At 42.0% G+C, this 23,561-nt stretch overlaps 2 protein-coding genes across 4 annotated transcripts; one reads left to right on the forward strand and one right to left on the reverse strand.

Annotated features, from left to right (window-relative positions):
• Positions 1-6: 6 nt before the first annotated feature.
• On the reverse strand, positions 7-12,755 carry trim55a (tripartite motif containing 55a). 2 transcript variants are annotated; one of them, XM_057333478.1, is made up of 10 exons: positions 12,335-12,755; positions 2,964-3,136; positions 2,168-2,345; positions 1,975-2,070; positions 1,715-1,860; positions 1,522-1,609; positions 1,413-1,435; positions 1,159-1,283; positions 806-1,071; positions 7-468 (listed from the first exon to the last, which is right to left on the reverse strand). In XM_057333478.1, the coding sequence occupies exons 1-10, from the start codon at positions 12,452-12,454 to the stop codon at positions 388-390; spliced, it is 1,296 nt and encodes a 431-aa protein (XP_057189461.1). In that variant the 5' UTR covers positions 12,455-12,755; the 3' UTR covers positions 7-387. The 2 variants fall into 2 exon arrangements, with proteins under 2 accessions (XP_057189461.1, XP_057189460.1); XM_057333477.1 differs by having other exon boundaries at positions 8-468; positions 2,168-2,348.
• LOC130554059 (cytochrome P450 7B1) lies at positions 11,832-23,554 on the forward strand. 2 transcript variants are annotated; one of them, XM_057333472.1, is made up of 6 exons: positions 11,832-11,955; positions 19,850-19,986; positions 20,389-20,991; positions 21,621-21,827; positions 22,597-22,775; positions 22,863-23,554. In XM_057333472.1, the coding sequence occupies exons 3-6, from the start codon at positions 20,397-20,399 to the stop codon at positions 23,175-23,177; spliced, it is 1,296 nt and encodes a 431-aa protein (XP_057189455.1). In that variant the 5' UTR covers positions 11,832-11,955; positions 19,850-19,986; positions 20,389-20,396; the 3' UTR covers positions 23,178-23,554. The 2 variants fall into 2 exon arrangements, with proteins under 2 accessions (XP_057189455.1, XP_057189454.1); XM_057333471.1 differs by lacking the exon at positions 11,832-11,955 and adding an exon at positions 14,331-14,491.
• Positions 23,555-23,561: the final 7 nt, after the last annotated feature.

Here is a 23,561-nt window from a genome sequence, read left to right on the forward strand (position 1 = left end):
GTCCCCTCCCGGTCACCGTAATTATCAATTTCGTATAAGCCATGTTTGGACTTTATTCTTGTAAACGCTTTTAGTTAAATAGAAATTTCCATCCTGGTCATTTCCTTACTCTACCAAGTTTGTCATTAAAAATTGTCCAGATTTACACTTACTGATAATCATCCTTTATTAGTGATTCTCAGTCTGCTACAGAAAAACGATTAATATTAAATGGTTGTGTTTCGCATTTTCAATCACTGTCTAGTAAATAAATGCATAAATAAAATGCATACAAAGCACAACAAGCATTTCTGGAACGTCTTAAGCAAGCGTCGATGTGCACATACAGGCTTCTGCCCCGGGCCTGTCATCACAGTGATGTTGCAGATTCACCAGCTTGTGTGGTGGCTATTTTGGCAAATTTAACCAGGAAAAAGAGAACACATGCCGTGTTCCATCCTCTGATGTATGGCTGGGACTGGCAGTTACCTAAATTTAGGAGATTTAGGTAAAAAACAGAAAGAAACATTAAATTGCACATCTGTGGTCATATGGAAAAACAATGAAATAGAACAGAGCTAGGGTAGCAGATCAGACGTTTTTATGGTTTTACTAAATTAAAAATACATCTAAATTCATAAACATGAACATGACATGCTAATTCCTTTTCTGAGCATATAAAAGATCACTAAATCAGCTCGAAGGTAAACTATTATAATTGCACATTATGGAATAGTTTTCTCCTATTTGTATTCATTTAGAGGGTCTTTTCTCTAATTACAGTTTTTTTAGATTGAAAAAGAAACAGATAAGTCATAATTCTTACTTGAGCAGATGCATCTGTGGAAGGGTTATGACTGCGCTCTGGAGTGGGCGTGACCGAGGGCGTGTTTTCTCCTGATGTGATATTCATTGATTGGTTGGATTTTGACGAAATTTGGGAGGACTCTGATACCAGTGGTGGGGAGTTTGGTAAAGGGATTTGTCTCTGCTGGGAAGGGGTTTGTGCAGGCCCTGAAGATGCTTGAATCTCAGGACTAATGGTATCAGCTTCTTCATCATTATCATCATCTTCTTCATTGTCATCTCCATCTACAGTAGAAAAAGAGAGAGAGATCTCTTATTAAAAGATGTTGCCAGATGACAACAAAACTGTGTAAGGACAGGAGGTAAGTTTACCCCTGGTGAATTCTATGCTGAGTATTGCTCTTCTTTCCTGATTGAAGTTTGCAGAAAAATGATCCATGCTCTCATAGCCACGCTCCACCTTTTCCAAATGAGACACATTTTTGCCTTCTGCTATCCTGGGAGACAATGTAAAAACAATTTACATCACCAAGAAATACATCAAGAAACAGAAGTGGGAATACTTCTGAAACCTGAAATACTTTTTATGATAATAATTGCAATTGTGATGTTTAAATCTTACTCACTGTTGTAGGAGTGGCTTTGCATTCTGTTGGAGAGATTTTTAGATTAGAGAACACACACTCCATATACAACATATAATTATTTTTTATTCAAGTCATATAAATATAATACCTGCAAGAATATGCCCATCTCAGATTCCTCCATCGTCTGAATTCCCGTCTCCACCAGTTTGGCAGATTTATCCAGATGCTCTCTGTACCTGCACAGGTGATTACATAGGTTAGCAGGTTGGGTAATACAAAATGCATATACATATGGGTTATAAATTAGGGAAATTTGTGTCTGTGTGTGTTTGTGTGTGTACTTGCGCTGTAGGCCACTGATATAATCAAGTTTCTCCTGTTGTTCTGAAGTGATCTTCAGCGCGAGTTCTCCTCTGCGCTCTTCCAGCAGAGCATACAGACGATCGAACCATTCACATACACGAGACTTCTGCCTACGACCATTTTCCTACAACATCACGCACAATATTACTAATACTGTAATGTAGGAACTCTAAGTGAAAGATGGGATGAAAACAGGTCAACAACAAAGAAAACAGTGATTGCACACACACACACTGACCTCCACAGTTCTGCAGCTCTCTTCCAGCTGACTAATGATGCCCTGAATTCTGTCATTGTTTCCAAGCAACACACCTACACCATCTGACAATTCTGTCTGCACACAGGTTCACACAAAAGCTCAACAAAGGGACTCATTGGTGAAAAAGCAAATAAATAAACTGACCAATCACTGTGAATGCCCAGAATCTCACTTTTTGTGTCTCGTAGACGGATTTAAGCGGAGCGACTTCGCATGTCTGATGACTCCCGAACACTTTACATAATGAACAAGTGGGAGTGGAGCAGGTCACACAGTATATGTTAATCTTTTCATCCGGATGCTCCTCACACATCAATTCATCGTTCTTCAAAGGTGGTTCTGGCTTACTGCTGCTGAGAAAGAAAGATAAAGAATGCACTTTTGCAAGCCAAACGGGAAGACAACTTGTCAACAACTGGCCTATGAGGACTTTATTGGTAGTCTCATTGATATGAAAGGATCATAAATCATGTTTTACATTAAATCTAATAAAACCAACAAGTTTGTGTGAAGGTTAGGGGATTGAAAACATCACTGGCTAGACCTGGAATCAATAGTCTATTATCTATTGTTATTATCTAAGTCTATGAAATGCCTTGTTGTGAAACAAACCTGTGTGTGGGGTACAAGGTAAACCATACATGTTTTACGTCCCCACAAAGAGTGCAGTATTTTTTTTACCTCATCTCCATGGAAAAACAACTTTTAAATCATACATTGTTTTAAAAATAAAATATGTGGAACTTAGGTTTAGGGGAGAAAGTATACAGTTTGTACAGTACAAAATGTCAAAGGAAAGTCCTCATAAAACATGAAAACAGAAAATGCATCACTGAATCTAAATCAACCAATGCATTTTAGAGATTAATTTAAGTAAATGTGAGAAAATGAGTAAGAAGAAGAACTGGCTACAACAGGATTTCAAATAATAAAAGGTGAGGAAATAATGATGGCAGCCTTGATGTTACCTGCTGCTTTCTTGTTTGTACATATCTATGATGTTCTCCACCAGCAGGTTTCTCTGCAGGCCATACACCCCGTGTCTATCCAGAACCACTTCATGTCTGCAGGATGGGCAGCGAAACCGGCCGCCAGAACCCAATGAAGAACCTCCCCGCGTAGGCAAGTAGGGGTTTGAGGCCTAATACACACACACACTTACATGTATACATTTGGCACATGCTTTTATACACAATGACTCAGAGTGCATTCAATCTGTTTATTTTTTATTAGTATGTATATGTGTGTTCCCTGGGTCTCGAGCCTATGACCTTTGTGTTTATGATGCAATGCTCTGAGCACATAACACACATAATAAACTATCGCCATTAAAGGGGCAATGAATTAAGACCTCAATTTTAACTCGAGCTTTTGTTGTATAAGAGGGAATCGTATTCAAGCGAACATCCTGTAAGTGTCAGAACTGAAAACACCCTTGTTACTGAAATTACAACTGTTATTGACACCAGGCTCAGCGAACACTAGGTCCTGGTATGCACCTATCTATGACATACTGTAGATCGGTTGAACACCGCCTCCACAGAAAAATATCAGCGACTACTTCTCTAGCCCCGCCCACTGGTTCGCGAATGACTTTAGCCACACATAGTACACACTCCCGCATTTGTGATGATTGACAAAATGATAACCATAGCGACATATTTTTTGGCTAAAGATTCGTTTTGTCCGTCAGTTTAAACTAAACTGCTGATATGCGCTGTGTTGTGTTTATGCTCGGAAAGGCTCCATCACACAGCGCTCTTTTGCTGTGTTGCCATGTTTGTTATTAATAAGTGCTTTTAAGCTTGTTGTTTGGTCTTAGATCAAAAAGCCTCGGCACTTAGGTCTTAATAAATGGTCTGTTGCAGATTTTAAGAATTTTTGGTCTTATAAAATATATAAACAATTTGCATTTTAAGTTTTGTTTTTGTCTTGTCTTTATTTGCTTATTTTTTCTGTGAAGATCTGGCAACCCTGTCACTTTAGCGAAGGGCTCTCGAGAGCGGCTAGCCCCGTGTCATATGTGCAAAAGTGAGGACTTCTTTCACTGTTATTTTTATTTAGAGCCACCAAGCAGCAAACATGCAACATTGTGCAGCGCCTGTTGTGGAAGAACACAGTCGATTCCTTCGGATTCTGATATTAGGAATGCGTGGTTGAAGTTTATTTTTAAGTACGTTCCTGCTCACGTATGGAAGCATATTGGTTGCTATTTTCAATTTGAAATGCAATACGCAAAATGGCAATGCAGTATGTAAAATGACAACGCAATTGTGTATTTAAATATACATTTTAAATGTGCAAAATGAAAATAAAAATTCAATTATATCAATTACATTTGTCAGTTCCTACACTAGTTTTAATATGTTATTTAAATGGGTATTTTTAACGCTCTTTAAGTTGCAAAATTAAAATTAAAATGCATTTCCCGGATTGATTATATATGTTTAAGATAGTCAAGCAAAACTGTAGCAAAATGAAAATTCAAATGTTATTTTCCCTAAATGAATTAACATTAACAGGTTGAACATTTGGTATTGCATTTTCATTGACACACAGCGCGTTGGGTGTTGCAAAATTCAATGTGGGCTTGAAAATGCATTACGAGCTAGCCACGCCCCCTCCCCGGTACAGAGTCATTGTGTGAAGGCGGAGCCAGCATCGCTCGTTACCTGTGTTGTTTTGAGGTGTTGAAAACACGTACGACTGCAGAGATGATAAAAGCGTTAAATCGCTTGCACATACACGTTATCATCATAAATACATTCAGTATTTGTTGTCTTAGTCAATATCTTAACATAATCATTCAGAAACTGTTTTTGTGGCGCAACGTTCTCTATCATCATCTCGTTACGAGATCCACCTATGGGAAGGGCATCCGTACCTGACCTCTGTAGAAGCATCCAATTGCACCAAGTCTGGCTAGACAGACAGGAGCGCGCGCCCTATGCCAGGTGAGGACCCGCCCCCTCACCTAATGCATAAAGGCTACTGCACGCGCTACCTTTCCTCAGTTGACATTCGCTTCTCGCGACCTCTTTGCTACGCAGCTTTACTGTGCTTGTCTGACTTCACTTGGCCCACAGAAGGACATATCTCCGATCAGCCTTCGCCAGGAGTGTTGTCAGGATTTTACGGTTGGTTGCTATTTATCTTCGATTGGTCGGCTTGCCACCCACGCTCGCCATCCTTTCTGTTACCAGGCTGCCCGCCTGTTTCTCCGCATGGATAAATGATCTGCTCCCCCATCGGACCCGCAGTCACGTGCATGCCCTGCCGCCTGCGGCTCCCTTATCGCCGCAAGGGATACCCATCCCTATTGCCTTGCGTGTATGGGGTTTAAACACGCCAAGGAAGCACTTTCGCTGCCGGAAAACTGCAGCCATTGCCTGGCCCTGCCTAAGAAGCTTCTCAGGCGCTGGCTTAAGATTGCCTCCACCCAGGGCGTCGAAGAACAGTGCGACTCGGATGCTGAAGCGGTCGAGTATGGGGCAGCTCTGGGGGCCTCCCAGAGTCTGCCAGCTCTCAGTTGGGCCGACCAGGCCGATGAGAGCTTACTCGACGATATCCTACCCGGGGTTTCGTCATTTCATGGTGAGCCTGCCGGCTCGGGTGAAGATGACGATCCCTCTTTACTCGATGGCTCAGAGGACAAGGACATCATCCCGTCCGTCCAGGCTACTCCGGCTAGCGGCGCGGCTGCACAACCGCACGCGATTCTCCTCGAGGTGTGTGAGCGAGCGGCCGCCCGGCTCAGCATCGATTGGCCAGCTCTCCAGAATACCGCCGATCAGGAGAGGGACATCTACGACGGCAAACTCCTCGGCCCCCCGGCCGGTCCACAGAAACAACTCTTCCCGATTGTCCCTGCGTGTGCTAAGCACATGCGCCATTTTTGGAATGACCCGCTCGACCTGAAGCATGGCTTAACGGGTCTGGAGGTTAAGAATATGGCATCGCTCGGTTTGGGTGACCCTCCCGCTATCGAGCCGTCCATCACTAGACACCTCAGCCCCTCTCAGGGAGGTCTTCTGGCTCCGCGCAAGCCAGCACTCCCTAACAAGATGGACCGCTTTACGGCTTCGGATTTCCAGACCTCGTACAAAGCATCTGCTCTGTCGGTGCGAGCGCTATTTGTTTCCTCCCTCCTCTCAGCCTACCAGGCTGAGCTATTGGAAGACATGGGTAAGCACCTGGATAAAGGTTCCCCATCGCCTACTCTCTGGAAAGAGATCGTCACTGTTAATGACCTGGTTCTGCGCAATGCCCGTATGGCCGTCCAAGCCAGCAGACGTTCTATGGCCCTTTCAGTTACGGGGGAACGCGCCCTCTGGCTAAATCTCTCTGGTCTGCCCGACAGTGAGAAAAGGCACATTGCAGGAGCCCCGGTGGAGCCTGACCAGGCTCTCTTCGGTCCGGCGGTTGCCCTAATGCAGCAGCGCTTCGATGATAAGAAGAAGGAGGATGAGGCGTTTAAACTGTGCTTGCCTGGGAAGACTGCTCCACGCCAGGCTCCCTCTCATCCCCCTCAGGCCCCTGCCTCAAATCGGCCATTTGATAATGCGGCCAAACACAAGCCCCGTAACAGGCAACCCAGCCTGCAGCCTAGCCAGCAGACTAACCAGCCACCTAAGACCTGGGGTAAGTCATCTTACGCTGCAGCCGCAGCAAAGAAGCCCCCTAACCCCACCACTTCGGATGGCAAACGAAAGAGGCATACCTGATATGCCCCTTCTGGGGCTTCTTGGTCCAGGTTCACAGGCGCCCAGCCCATTGGACGGAAGTTTGAGTTTTCTTCCCCCTTTACCCAAGATGAGAAAGTTCTCAACCCTAGGGCCCCTTTTTCCCTACAAGGCCACAAGTTCAGGTGTTCCCCATACACTATCCCCCTCACCAGCTCCCTGTTCCAGAGCTAGAGGGAAAATCAGCGGTGACAAGTGCCCTACCGGTGTTGAAAAGTGCTCAACCAAAGCCTCTTCACAGTTTGCACAAATCAACCCTCATACACTCAATAAAGGCTTCGGCTACACTTGTGTTTCAAAAATAAAATATCTGAATCAAAACCAAACACCAAAAGTAAACACTCTGCTCTCTGCAGCCGTTTCTCCGATGTCCCGCATGTCGCCGCCAGTCTGTCCACTAGATGGTGCCATTGCACCACAAATGAGCAGTCCGCCAGCTCCATGTATATCCCCTACGCGCGAGGGTACTCTCAGCGCTCATGCAACAGCTTGGCAGTCTGTGTCGGCCCCCGATTGGGTTATCTGCACTGTTACGACGGGCTACAGGCTTCAGTTTGCCAAAAAAAAAACCCGCGTTTCGGCGGAATCCTCACTTCTCACACGGAAGAGAGCTCCTCTCACGTTCTGAAAGAAGAGATTTCCTCCCTTCTCGAGAAGGGGGCGGTATGGGTGATACCCTCACATCTGTACAACCAGGGGTTTTATTCTCATTATTTCCTAGTCCCGAAAAAGGACGGCTCCCTTCGTCCTATTCTGGATCTCAGAGTGTTGAACAAACACTTAAGGACATACAATTTCAGAATGTTAACGCACGGCACTCTCTCTCGTTCAATTCATCAGAACGACTGGTTCACATCAGTGCACGGAGGTGGGGCTGGCGCCGCTCAGAATAGTGGGCCTAAGAATCCTCACATATATAGACGATTGGCTGATCATAGCCGATTCCAAGGAGAAAGTGATGGAAGACACACGCCATGTGATCGCTCACATCACCTCTCTCGGCTTCAGGGTGAACGAGAGCAAGAGCAACTTCTCTCCGAGCCAGATCACTGTGTTTCTGGGTATGGAGCTGAATTCAGTATCAATGCATGCCCGCTTATCGTGGGAGCGCATCCTCTCATTCATGAATTCTCTCTCACAATTCAAGGAAGGAGCGCGGGTGCAGTATCACGCATGTCTCAGACTACAGGGTCTTATGGCATCGGCAATTCAAGTTTTGACTCTGGGCCTTCTGAGAATGAGGACTTATATGAAGTGGGTCCTATTTCTCCACCGCAGCCCCTTGCACGATCTCTGTCACACCGATACAGTGACGCGCTCGTGCTTAACAGCGCTGCTCCACTGGAGGAAGATGGAGTTTTACGCTCATGGAACGCCGCTAGAAGCGATCATGTTGCGGAAAGTGGTTACGACGGATGCGTCCTTAACAGGATGGGGAGCCACACAAGAGGGCAGAACAGTGAACGGTGTGTGGCCAAACACTCTTCACTTAGCCCATATAAACTATTTGGAGCTCCTCTCTGTTTGGAAGGCTCTGAGGCATTTTTTGCCCCGCCTCCAGGGACATCATGTGCTGATACGCTGCGACAACACCACTGCAGTAGCATATATAAATCACCAGGGGGGCATGCATTCCTCCAAGCTCCATGCTCTGGCTCACAAGCTGTTGGTATGGAGCAGGCAACATTTTCTGTCCATACGAGCCACCCATGTTCCAGGTGTTCTGAACAGGGGAGCGGACCTTCTATCAAGGGGGAATCCACTCTATGGAGATTGGTGTCTCCGCCCTCAGGTAGTGGGCCTTCTGTGGCAGAGATTCGGCCAGGCAGCCGCAGATCTCTTCGCCTCGCACGAAAACGCCCATTGTCCTATGTTCTTCTCACTACGGGACGAGGACGCACCCCTCGGCGTGGATGCGCTGGCCCACCCGTGGCCACGAGTGCTGCTCTATGCGTTCCCTCCTCTCTACCTGTTACTGCCTACCCTGGCCAGGGTGAGAGATCAGAACTTGTCTCTTCTCCTGATAGCACCCAGGTGGCCCAAAGCACCATGGATGGCGGAGATTTCTCCTCTGTTGTATGCTCATCCATGGCCCCTCCCATTACGCACGGACCTCCTGTCCCAGGGGAACGGGGAAATCTACCACCCCCACCCGGACGGGGTGGCTCTCTGGGCCTGGCCCGTGAGAGGGCAAACTTAAACACATTTGGGCTTCCTGCTTGTGTTATCACCACTATTCAGAATGCTAGAGCCGCTTCTACACGGTCTTTGTATGACTGTGAGTGGCGCGTGTTTGAGGAGTGCTGTGATGGGCGCAGGTTGATTTCGTATCAGTGCTCTGTTGCTGATATTTTGTGCTTTTTGCAGGACTTAATAGATAAAGGAAGATCATTTTCCACTATTAAGGTCTATTTAGCAGCTATCGCTGCATGCCATGTCGGGTTCGATGGCACATTTGTAGGGCAATACCCTCTCCTTCGCAGGTTTATGAAGGGTGCACGGCGCTTTCTTCCCACGCCTGCTAAAACTGTGCCAGAGTGGGACCTCTCCATGGTGCTGGAGGCTCTGTCTCGCCGGCCCTTTGAACCTTTGGGAGACGTTTTGCTGTAACATCTGTCTTTCAAAACAGCATTGCTTCTGGCTCTGACCTCTACCAAATGAGTCAGTGTTTTGCATGCACTCTCTGTTCATCCTTCGTGCACAAAATTTTATTTCGGTGTAAATAGAGTTTTTCTCAGGCCTAACCCGGCCTTTATGCCTAAATGCTTCCCAGCAGTGACGTGTGAGGTGATAGAGCTGTCCGCCTTTCACCCACCTCCTTTTTCCTCTGCAGAGGATGAGAGGTTACATGCTTTGTGTCCTGTGCGTGCCCTGCGGGCGTATATGGACAGGACTAAGGCTTTTAGAAAGAGCAATCAGCTCTTCATTTCCTGCGCTCCCCCTCACACAGGGAATCCCATTTCCAAACAACGCCTCTCTCATTGGCTTGTGGAAGCAATTTCTATGGCAAATGAATCCATGGGAGTGCAGCCCCCAGGGGGCCTCAGAGCTCACTCTACCAGAGGCATGGCTGCATCATGGGCTCTGTTCAGGGGAGTTTTGCTACAGGACATCTGTGCCGCAGCTAGTTGGACTTCTCCTCATTCGTTTGTCAGATACTACCGGCTGGATGTTACCAGGACCCCGGTAGCTCATTCTGTTTTAGGGGTGGGCTCATCATAGCCTTCTTTAACCCCTTTTATAGCTTGGTGGGTCAGGCTTAGCGCACTTACGTCACTAAGCATCTCACTTCTTACACATACCGGCTTTCGCTTGGCATCTCACATTTTTCCTATGTGCATTGTCAGCATCACTTATGTGTGCATGCTATCGCATGTCACCTGTAAAGCTGTTATCTAGCTCCCTCTCTATGTGCCTGGGTTGCTTTTTTGTGACGTGTTTGGCACCGCCCACACGGGTGACCGTCTTCTGGCTTGCGGACCTTCGTTGTGTGTATTGGGCAACCGGGGAGCTGTCCAGTTCTCCCATAGGTGGATCTCGTAACGAGATGATGATAGAGAACAATAGGTTACTATCGTAACCCCGGTTCTCTGAAACATCGAGTGGAGAGATCCACCAAGTTTGCCCCGCTTGCTGCACGAGAAGTGAATATGCTCACTGAGGAAAGGTAGCGCGCGTAGTAGCCTTTAAGCATTAAGTGAGGGGGCGGGTCCTCACCTGGCACAGGGCGCGTGCTCCTGTCTGTCTAGCCAGACTTGGTGCAATTGGATGCTTCTACAGAGGTCAGGTACGGATGCCCTTCCCATAGGTGGATCTCTCCACTCGATGTTTCAGAGAACCGGGGTTACGATAGTAACCTATTGTTTCCGTAACTTCCGGAATCGAGTTACAGTGGATCTGTCACAGCCCAAACTGCAGCATCCAGATGAATTAGAAACCAAGGTTAATTTTCGTAAGGGCAGATCTCCACTTTGGCAATGTTTATGTATATTTGTGCATAATCTCTCCCCTTAGGGGCTGTGTCCACCGAGGCGCATTTACGCGGCTGAAAACGGCAGGAGCTCGGCTGAAAACACCCACTGCAGGCGCAGCGTTCTGCCCAAAGTTGAGCATTTTTCAACTCAGGGCGCTCGGTCGAACGCCGGCGCTGAGCGTGAAAAAAATGCATAGCACCAGCGCAGAGCACGGAAAAAAAACGTCAGCTGATGGCTTCTTTTTTAAAGCGCGGCGTTTCCATAGGAAACAATTGAAAAAACACGTCGGCTGCAGGCGTAAACGCCTCGGTGGACACAGTCAAAAAAGACAATAATCAAAATACTGAATGTTTTCATGATGAAAACGCGTATGAGAAAGTCAACATAGTGATTATGAGACATTCAACAGGCGAGCTCGACGCTTGATGAGGCAGATAATTCTCTACAAGATGTTCTAGCAATGTAGCTACTAGTTCTGTCGTCTACAGACACGTAATAATCTTAAAAAACACGCAAGTAATTTTTGTCTTTGTGCTCCAATTCGTGTGCATGCGATTTAATGTTTTTATCAGCTCTGCAGCCGCACATCCATGCACGTAAAGAGTGATGCTGGCTCCGCCCTCACACAATGACGCTGTACCGGGGAGGGGGCGTGGCAAGCACGAAATGCATTTTCAAGTCCACATTGAATTTTGCAACACCCAACACACTGTGTGTAAGTGAAAATGCAATCCCAAATGTTCGACCTGTTAATGTTAATACATTTAGGGAAAATAACATTTGAATTTTCATTTTGCTACAGTTTTGCTTGACTATCTTAAACATATATAATCAATCCGGGAAATGCATTTTCATTTTCATTTTGCAACTTATAGAGCGTTAAAAAAATACCATTTAAATAACTTATTAAAACTAGTGTAGGAACTGACAAATGTAATTGATATAATTGAATTTTTATTTTCATTTTGCACTTAATGTTGCACATATGTTATTTAAAATGTATATTTAAATACACAATTGCATTGTCATTTTACATACTGCATTGCCATTTTGCGTATTGCATTTCAAATTGAATATAGCTACCAATATGCTTCCATACTCACGTGGGTGAAACATTGAACATTTGTTCATTTCACCATGGATTCCTTTGTGAACAAGGCGCTGGATTTGCGGAGAGACTAAAATTAAAAAGCAGTGCTGTGCCGTCAATATTGGATCCGTCAGGAATGGCGCAGCAATCTTATGTGAGTAAAACATATTTGTACTATGCGTCACTATTGCTTTGTTAAGAGATCGCTTGATATGTCCTGATAATGTGTAACCTAACGTTACGTGTCTAACCAAATTCACAGAAGGCTCCAACTAAGTTTACTACGCAAACTGCTATCCCTATCCAATCATAGCAGTGGGCGTTTACTTCCAAGCCCATTAAAACCGAACGTTTCTCCATCCGGCCTCAAAAGCAGGGTAGAAAATAGCCTATTACTTATTGATTTGATGTTTTCGAATGTAAAAACCACGCGACGTCATAAGTAGACCTCAGACAATAGTATAAAACAACAAAAACGGCCAGTTAAGCACACCTTTAATATAATTTTGAGATGTAAATAATATGTCTGGTACCTGAAAGATGTCGTTGGCACATTTGCGACATAGGTTGTGTTGGCACGGTAAGATGACCACCGGTTTAGTGAAGATCTCTAGACAGATGGGGCATATCAGCTGCCTCTCCAAACTTTCCATGGTCTCGCGCTTTCTAGGGTACGTATATTCCAAACCGCCTGGCAAACGGAATCTGCGGATCTGCTTTTAATAATGGGAAAAATTAAGTTGTTATTCCGTCTCCCCGTGTAGGACACGCGAGCGTCGAAACGGTTCGTCACCCTCGACGGGCCCGTGTCAGATCTGTTTTTAGCATTGGCACGTCAAGGTTGCCATGATTACTTGACCATATATGAAAACTCCTGAGCGCGAGACCGGGCAGCTGTTTTACCTCCTCAAACTCGTGAACGCGCAATACCCCGGAGCCACAAGCCCCCTGGAAACCATCGCAATGCGTTCAGTCAATGAAGCTGTCTGTTCTTTTGATGCGTCACTGGCAAGAGATCATCGAATGATGACGTCACATAAAGTTTTGTGCTTTTCAGGTGACCGTTTTGTTGTGGAAAATAATTTAAAAACATAAATTATGGAATTAAAACATTTTAAATACTTCTCAGCACACATGGCGGCCGGGGAACCCCATCTATAAATGCATAGAGTATATGCATTTCGAGGAAAACTGTGGCTTTCATCCATGATAAGAACTTAATTTGTATATTTTCTGTGTAAAATAAATAAATAGCCTAATATAAAACTACATAAAGTATTCTTATTAACTGACCAAAGTATTACAAAGAAGGATACATTAAAGCATGCTTTTAAAAGTTAGATTTTGAATTACTGTATATTACACAGTATTTTAGTTCAATTATCAGATGTAGCCTAACTGTAATTAAATTGCAGAAAAGAGTAATCTTTTAAAGTGAAAAGTAGTTAAACTACAGTAACTATTACTTGGTAGTTACACCCAACACTGGCGATTGATAAGCTTCCTAACATCGACTGTAAACAGAGGACAGACACATAGTACATAAGTGGCCAACATAGACACTATGTTTATGTTGCTACAAAAGGTTCTTTACAGCGATGCCAAAAGGTTCTTATAAAAACAGAATTTCTTTCTTTTTTATTATCTAAAAACATTTTTTCACTACAATAACCCTGCGTTTGGATTCTTCATGACATCCTGAAGCACCTTTTTTAAAAGAGTGAAACACTCAGAAATCACTAGAATGTTCTCTTAAGTTGAACAGAAATATTTATGATATTATTTAAAAATGTCTTTGCTTCTAAGGAAAATATAAACTGGATATGATTGAAAACATGTTTCAAAACCTACTAATCTTTTTTTGTTGTCCATTAAAACCCAAAGTTTGTGTAAGTTTTCTTATTCATTAGACTAGCAGTAACACTCTTCTGTGTTAGGTGTGTCCTGTAAAAACCAGTTTCTTTTCTTTACAACAATGAAAATAGAATCACAAAATAGAAAGACCTTTATGTGCTGCAGAGCTCAGTGCTAGGAGCCATACACAGTATACACACACTCAGACACAGGCTGGGAGAAGAACGAGTGATTTGTTCTGTATTGAATAGCAACTCCCTTTTAACTGCAGATCAGCTGATCAGATATTCCAAGTGTTTTAAATAGACCTATAGGGAAGCTCCAGGAACTACTGGGAAAAACCCTGGGGTAATACTTTGGCTCAAAAAATGCCTGTGGCAGAACATACCACAAACATGCAAGAGCTGTAACCAGCTACATTACAGCTGTTACAAAACACTGCTTGAGAAAACACTTCTGTCTCAATTTAACGTTACTAAGACAAAGACAACTGTAAGCACCCGGTTGATGGGTCCAGATGAAGCATGTATGTCTTCTCCATCGTGTACGTGCGTTAGGATTGAATAGTCCAAGTACAATAAAGTCTTGCTGGGTGTTGAGCAATATTTATTTTGCACTTGAACCGCCTTAACTGGGCGTGACTTTCTTAATACTCCACATTTCTCGTCATATCCATATCTTAGCATGCTGGGTGTTGGATAAGCGATTCTTCATAAAGGGATTGTTCTGTGTTTGTCGCTGAGAGGAAAAGCCTTGATAATGTTGCATTATTTATTGACGATCTTTTTGGGTTTGATGTCCGTATTGTTGCTTTGTGCTCTGTATGGACGGAGGCGGTAAGTGAAAGCTTATAGCGCTATTTGCACAAAATGTTGCAATTGTTTAATTGTGATGAAAATTAATCACTGTGCTTTGTTGAGTACCGTTACACTACATGTTCTACACGAGGTTTGTGTAGCCTACTATTTGCCGTTATTAAACCCTTTATTCAAAGTGACTCAATTCCTAGTCTCCTGTGGATCGAATATGAAATTGAACCTTCGACTGTTGTGCAATCCAGACCTTAAAGTTTCTTTATTGGCGTGATCGACAAGTTTATGCTTTGCCAAAGCATTACATGTATGAGCTCATGTAAGTGTTACGTCACGGTCATTTTAACATCAAGAAATAGGGGAGAGCGGTGTAGAACGTAACGCTTTTTGGTTGTAGCTCAATCACTCAAAAAATATTTGAGCTTGATTAATCAGATTTTTACCCAAGAAAAAATACACATCTGCTACCAATGAACACTTAAAAGTTTTTTTCTAGAACGCACCGCTCCCGTACAATTACATCAAAAGTGACAGAAGTGCAAAGGTTACAACTTACCCCATGGATGGGGTTCATTGTCACAGTCAGAATGTTAGTTGTAACACCTGCTAAAAAATCTGTTTAAACACAAATAACTCAACATTATTCTGTCTATAAACTAGAGGGGGGTATTGTCTGTACATCTGTCTATAATAGACAGATATCCACAGATCTATCATCCAGCCATCCTTCATCTAACCATCCTCTACCACAATACATAAAAAAGATATATGAGAAAATGCTGCACAGATATAACAAAATTGACATAATTGTAATAATGTCTTGTTGTAATAATAATTACTCTTGCTAATATTGTAATTTCAGTTATGAAATTTAATGGAATTTACATTGTTTTCATCTCAATGTCTTGTATACATTTCCACACATTGGGATTAATTGTAACACTGTGTTACAACTTAACCCGCTGTGTAAACATTTTTTTCGAAGCTTTATTTAACAATTGCTATTACTGACTGCCTGACATGTTTCAATGTGGTGCTATGTGTTTGGCAACAAGACAGTGATAAAATAAGATGAGGTTGGATTTGGTGACTTACACAGCCAAATGAGAAATCGAAAAAAACAAAGGATGAAGAAATGTACTTTCATGCTGCCAAAACACTTTTTGTCCAATATCTCTATGAAAATACATAAAAACTTTAAAACACATTCACAGATGATCATCATCTGGCAATGACAGAAAACCCTGTCTAACTATGAAAAACATCCCGTTTTACAGTTAACCCTGCGTTACTTTGTGCCCTGTGCTCCCCATTCATTAATTTGTGAGTATTGGAACAAACAAGACAAAAGTTTCTTTCTCGCGTTTACATTTTGTATTGTTGTATTGTTTATTTAATTCAGTCTTTGAAAAAGACTACTCAATATCAATAATAAATTGTTCAGTCTGAAACAGGTGGTTTTGGTAGTGAGTATAATAATTTACACTGACTATCATTGGGCATTCCAGGGATCATGGAAGTTGTTGTTCCAGTGAAGTATAAACTTGCATAATTTAGTGATTCAGGAGAGTTTGGATGGACGATAGTTGAACTGGCATAAATTTAAGGACCAGATAGCACAGGTACATCTGTAAGATGTCTGCTGGCGATATGGAAAACATCTGCTGAAAAACATCTGATAAACACTTTCGAAAATACAGTTTTACATATACACTCACCTAAAGGATTATTAGGAACACCTGTTCAATTTCTCATTAATGCAATTATCTAATCAACCAATCACATGGCAGTTGCTTCAATGCATTTAGGGGTGTGGTCCTGGTCAAGACAATCTCCTGAACTCCAAACTGAATGTCAGAATGGGAAAGAAAGGTGATTTAAGCAATTTTGAGCGTGGCATGGTTGTTGGTGCCAGACGGGCCGGTCTGAGTATTTCACAATCTGCTCAGTTACTGGGATTTTCACGCACAACCATTTCTAGGGTTTACAAAGAATGGTGTGAAAAGGGAAAAACATCCAGTATGCGGCAGTCCTGTGGGCGAAAATGCCTTGTTGATGCTAGAGGTCAGAGGAGAATGGGCCGACTGATTCAAGCTGATAGAAGAGCAACTTTGACTGAAATAACCACTCGTTACAACCGAGGTATGCAGCAAAGCATTTGTGAAGCCACAACACGCACAACCTTGAGGCAGATGGGCTACAACAGCAGAAGACCCCACCGGGTACCACTCATCTCCACTACAAATAGGAAAAAGAGGCTACAATTTGCACGAGCTCACCAAAATTGGACAGTTGAAGACTGGAAAAATGTTGCCTGGTCTGATGAGTCTCGATTTCTGTTGAGACATTCAAATGGTAGAGTCAGAATTTGGCGTAAACAGAATGAGAACATGGATCCATCATGCCTTGTTACCACTGTGCAGGCTGGTGGTGGTGGTGTAATGGTGTGGGGGATGTTTTCTTGGCACACTTTAGGCCCCTTAGTGCCAATTGGGCATCGTTTAAATGCCACGGCCTACCTGAGCATTGTTTCTGACCATGTCCATCCCTTTATGACCACCATGTACCCATCCTCTAATGGCTACTTCCAGCAGGATAATGCACCATGTCACAAAGCTCGAATCATTTCAAATTGGTTTCTTGAACATGACAATGAGTTCACTGTACTAGAATGGCCCCCACAGTCACCAGATCTCAACCCGATAGAACATCTTTGGGATGTGGTGGAACGGGAGCTTCGTGCCCTGGATGTGCATCCCACAAATCTCCATCAACTGCAAGATGCTATCCTATCAATATGGGCCAACATTTCTAAAGAATGCTTTCAGCACCTTGTTGAATCAATGCCACGTAGAATTAAGGCAGTTCTGAAGGCGAAAGGGGGTCAAACACCGTATTAGTATGGTGTTCCTAATAATCCTTTAGGTGAGTGTAATGTCTAAAACGTAAAGTTATTCGCGCACATCATATTGACAATTTGCCAGGAGACCCTCAAACTCCGTAATGCAGCATGAGCAAACAATTAAAGAAAAAACGTTGTGCTAGACATCATAGCATGACGGTGTAAAGAGTACCTGAAAACCATACTTAAGTAAAAGTACAGATACCTTGCAGTGAAAATTACTCCATTACAAGTTACAAGTCACCAATTCCAAAACGACTTAGTAAAAGTCTTTGAGTATCTGATTTTAACAGTACTTGAGTATTTTACTCATACTGAATGTAGGCTCAAAGCAGCACTAGTCCTCAACACTTAAGAGACACATCAGTGAAAAACTAGAAACAGTTGATTTGTGAGGTGAGCAATCGCATTTATTTTCTTAAATCATAATAAGACTGAACACCTCAAAATTGCAACAAATCATGGTCGACACCATAACCTACGTCATTACAAACACCCTAAGTCTCATTTAAGCTCAAGTGCTCATAAGTAAACCAAAGTCCTTCAAAAAGGTTCTTCAATATAACAGATAAATAAAATAATGTTAAGTAGAATTAAAAAGTCAAAGCCTTTTTGCACTGGACATGCTGGTTTGGGCCTCATGCCAGCTGCAGTCATGTCCTCATTTCACACACACTGTTAGCCCTTACCTGCCATTTCTACAGTAATATATTGGCAACACTGTTGCCAGCTAGTTACTGTAGGTGTTTTACAGTAAACTACTGCAATGGCTGTTTGAAGATACATTATTAAAGAATCTATTAACGCACTTAAGTCACACAGTCTTAGATGAACAAGTGTAAATAACAGATGAACACAATAAATCTGTCAAGATTTCACCAAGGAGAATTAAACACAAACATCAATAACATCTTCACATATTACAGACACCACTTTCACTTTATTTCTGTCATCTGTGTAAGATCTTATTGAGATTTAACTCTAGTTCATAGTGGTTCAATTATGTTTTAAGTCACCATTATGGGATCAGTGTTTGCTTTGGTTGGACTCTTTGACTTTCTTGTAGCTTTAAAATGTACACTTATACAATAACACTGAAAGGGACTTTACAGGAACCGCAACTTTATGTTTGCTTAGTAACTGAAGATACATCTGAAAGAATTCAATCATTAAATAATAATAATATAGCATTTAAGATTTATTAAGATATGTTTGGTAAAGTGATTACATGTTTTAATGGAAAGATCTCTGTCAGAAAATCTTTCTTTGCAATTGAGACACAGTTAGACACTTGACATACAAACCTCATCAATGGTGACAAACAATCATGAATGAGTTTTGTACTATGTACCCAGCATGCATTGCAGCATGAAGCTGTTCAGTTGATTGTCACCATTGTTGAGATTCATATGTGAATTGTTCATTTCTCTGTGTCCGACTCATTCTATAGGTTAATATTTTGTCTATATAGGTGAGAGCACTTTTGAAAATTGAAATACTATACATTCTTTTTACTGGTTTACATCACTTCATGGCAATAGTCCCACCATATGGTCAAATTTTGAGCAAACATGTTTAGAGCACATTTAGGAAGAGTTAGTTTTAAAAAAAGAGCTTTTGTAGATGTGTGACCTACAGTAACTAGCTGGCAACAGTGTTGCCAATATATTACTGTAGAAATAGCGGGTAAGGGCTAACCGTGTTAAACCGCCAGCGATTGACATCTACCTGATACTGCACTCATATTCATATAAAGAAGCCATGTTGACAAGTTTTTGTTATGGCAAAATCCACAAGATTGTAGTACCTTCAATGCCCTGTGAATGGCAATATTAATTATAAGATAGGTGGCATGCAAAATGTAATGTGTAATTGCATTAGTCATTACAAATGTAGTGGAGTAAAGAGTACATATACTTGTTCAAAAATGTAGTTAAGTAGAGAGTAAAAGTTGCTAATATCTTTAATACTCAGTACAACTACAAAGTAGCCAAAAAGATACTTAAGTAAAGTAACTAAGTACATTTACTCCAATACTTTACACCACTGTCAAATAGACATCTCCCAGATGCAAGGGGGACCTGCTTGGGTAAGCCATGGAGGCGATAGACAATTCTCTTAATGTCCCCTACAAGAGCAAGGGCTTCTATGTTTTTAGTTCTCTTTTGTTTTTAATCAGATAAAATGAGCCCAAAGCCATTGTGTAGCCTCAGAAGGAAGTTTAGAGAAGTCCCAAAAGGCAGCCTTATACTCTTGGTCACCCTGCAAAAGTAGGGCATGGGAAACAGACCGTAGCAGTAGATCACAGAGAGTCCACAAAACAGTTTTCTCGGGGAATCTTCCATTTCAAAGAAGACTACAAGCAAGTCATTTGAAAAGCTTTAACGGATTTTGTTTACAGAGGGTCGGCTTTACCTCAGTGAAAGTTTAGCAATGGTATTGAGCAACATATTAAAACAGTGAGTGTGTGTGTGTTACAGAAAAGAAGGTGAGCCTTCGCTCATTAAAGGCTGGATTCCGTTTCTGGGGAAAGCTTTGGAATTCAGAAAAAACTCTCATCAGTTTCTTACAAACCTGCAAAAGGAGCATGGAGATGTTTTTACTGTACTTATAGCAGGTACTGTATCTCTGTCGTACACACGCAACACAGTCATTGTTCCTTCAGTTAGACACACAGTAATAGTGCAACACATATTCACATTTTTAAAGGGATAGTTCACCCAAAATTGAAAATTCTGTCATGAATTACTCACCCTCAAGTTGATCCAAACCTGTATACATTTCTTTGTTCTGTTCAACACAAAAGCTCCTTTATATAGTCTCCTTTTATATTAACTCATAAAATCTTAGCATCGTAATTATTGCTATTCAAAGAATAGAAATAATTTTGAAAGGTTTTAGGGAAGAAAAGCATGTTAAACTGCAGGACACTGCCGTCGCTACTTGACATGTCACGTTCATGTTTAACCATCCATTTATAAAATCTGTGATTTAAACGTGCTTCTTTGCAATTATTTAGGGAGATACATGACATTTGTGATGAACCCTCTCCTGTATCCATCTGTGATCAAACATGGCAAACAGTTGGATTTCCACAAGTTTTCTGACAGCGCGGCATCCAAGGCGTTTGATTATCCACCGGTACAGAGTCCCCGCTTTCCCGGAATGAGTGACAGCATTCAAAAGATGTACAGTCTCCTGCAGGGGTCCGCCCTTGACCCGCTCACTACTAGCATGATGGGAAATCTTCAGAGAATCCTGCGACGTCTTTTTTCATCTGGAGAGTGGGCAGAGCCTAATAGTGATTGGCAGGAGGCGGATCTGTATGAGTTTTGTAAACGTGTAATGTTTGAGGCCACATTTAAAACTCTGTACGGACAGTCGCAGCACCTTCAGCTGGATGAGCTACGAGAGGACTTTGAGAAATTTGATGCCTCTTTCCCTTTACTAATGGCACAAGTTCCCATCGGTTTGCTGAGGAACACAAAGAAAATCCGTAAGAAGCTGAAGAATTTTTTCCAGCCTAACAGGGTGGCAGAATGGAATGCGCCCTGTGAGTTCATACAGTCCCGAACGGCCCTGTTCCAACAATATGATACGCTTCAAGACCAAGATATTGCAGGTGACTCTCACGTACACCTGCATACATCATGCATGATTTCTAATGTACACACACAGGCATGGAGAGATAGCTACTGAGATGTTTAGTGTGGGACTGTGGGGCTGTTTACTGTCAACTCCTTAATATAGGCAAGACTTTCCCAATCCCATGATGCCACAGCTTTGGTCCCCGGTGTGTTTATAGCCTAAAAGCTTTGAGCCAGAGACAATACGAGGTCATGCCACTTGTAGATAATCAGTAGAAACCACAATACTTTTTCAAATTTCACAATGTTTGCAATATTTGCAATAAGCAGGAAATACATATTATTACAGGCAGTAGAGCCATAAAGAAAAAAGCAGTATAGATGGAAAATTATAAAATATATTAATATATCTAGCCATTTTTTTCTAGCCAGTATTTAGTAAAACTAGCCAACTGCCTTGTTGATAAAGTTTAGAGTTTTTGTCTAGTTTGACTTGAAAAGCAACATTTATGATGTCTGATGTTAAAGAAAGCAACAGATGCATGTAAACACAAAGTAATATTCCATTGACCGCCAAACATAACTTTTGCACTGGTTGCACATCACCTTGTGGTTTGCACACATATACAGTAAATGCACTCATCTCATGTTTTTCTCTCTGTAGCGCATCATTTTGCCATGCTGTGGGCATCGGTTGGAAACACTATGCCAGCTGCCTTCTGGTGTCTGTACCACCTGCTGTCCCATCCAGAATCCTTAGCAGCAGTACGAGCAGAGATTGTGGATGTGGTTGGACAGAATAACATTCAGTCCATTTATACAGGGGACATCACGATCACACGAGGACAACTAGATCAAATGGTTTACTTAGGTAAGACACATGAACATTTGTCCCATTTATATCAACACTACCCCAACACATTTTTTATCACATTTTCTTTGACTTTGTCTACTAACAGTATTAATTAGTGGATATACAGCCACAGAAAGAATTAAGAGACCATTTCAAAATTATTTTCAGTTTTTCTGAATGTACTATTTTTAGTTGTGTGTTTAGGAAAAAATATAATTTTATGTTTTTTTTCTGTGAGCTTCTAACATATTTCTCCCAAATTTCAAATAATAATGTTTTATTTGCAGAAAATGAAAACTGGAGAAACAGGCCAAAATATTAGAAAAAAATGCCCTGTAATTTTTCAGACCTCAAATACTGCAAAGAAAACAAGTTTATATTCACTTTTAAGCAATACAACAGTAATATTTGTATATGTATTTAGCAAAAGTTCAAAAATTATTTTTTATGTGATAACCTCGATTTTTAACAGTTTTCATGAGTCTTGTCATGCTGTCAGTCTTCACATTGCTGTTGGATGACTTTGTCACTCCTGAGGTTTGATTTTGTTGAAATTCAACAGACACAATACATGTAGAAATACTGATTAAAGGAAAATGTGAATGGTGTCTTAATTTTTTTTTTAAGTTTAATAACCAAAAGACACAAAAAGGACCATCAACAGTTACACCAAATTCTTATTCACACAGACAAAACATTAAAAACAGAAACGTATTTCTGAGAATTGTTACTTAACCAGATTCCCCTAATTCAAAATGTCTCTTGTCCTGTCTCTGTTTATCTGTAGAGAGTTCAGTAAATGAGAGTTTACGTCTCTCCTCTGTATCGATGAACATCCGTGTAGTTCAGGAAGACTTCTGTTTGCGTTTGGATGCCCGGCATTCTGTCAACCTACGCAAAGATGACATCGTTGCTCTATACCCCCAAAGCACGCACCTTGACCCTGAAATATACGATCAGCCTCAGGTAACTCACACCTACAGTAAAGCTGCATCATATACTTCTTTTGTGCTTATGAACTTAATTAAAATGTCTTGTCTGTGTTTTTTATAGCGGTTCCAATTTGACCGTTTTGTAGAAGACGGAAAGGATAAAACAGAGTTTTACAAATTCGGTCAAAAAGTCAGATACTATCGCATGCCTTTCGGCTCTGGGGCCACACAGTGTCCCGGACGATTTTTTGCAACCAATGAACTCAAGCAGTTTGTGTGTTTGACTTTGCTGATGGGTGAAATGCAGTTGCTGCACGGCCAGCAGGAGCCGACACTGGACACCAGCCGAGCTGGCCTGGGCATTTTGCCACCCGCCAATCACATTCCTTTCAGATACAGAAAAACACAGGATCCAATGAACAGAGGAATAATTTGACAAAAGTACTGTTACTTGCTCATTCCATACACAGAGCAATCTGAATCAATGTTTTACACACTACATTACACAGCAGCTTCCATTTATCCGTTCCGTACATCACTTGCCCTTATTGGGGTCTCAAAGAGCCCTGGCGTGTATCCCAGCTACCTCTTACCAAGGCAGAGAAACACCATTCCATCACAGTATACAACATTGTTTATCATAAATATTATATTGTAAAAAAGTATAAACAACCCAATGCTAAATATTCCAAGCATGCATATTTGGATATGTACTTGGTTCAAGGGAACGTGTGCCTCACTCATTGAAGTATTAAACTTTTTTTTTTTAATGTTTAAAAAATCAACTTGTAACAATTATAACATTTCACATCACGTGTCT

The sequence above is a fragment of the Triplophysa rosa genome, linkage group LG5, assembly GCF_024868665.1.
Source record: "Triplophysa rosa linkage group LG5, Trosa_1v2, whole genome shotgun sequence".
NCBI classification, from domain to species: domain Eukaryota; kingdom Metazoa; phylum Chordata; class Actinopteri; order Cypriniformes; family Nemacheilidae; genus Triplophysa; species Triplophysa rosa.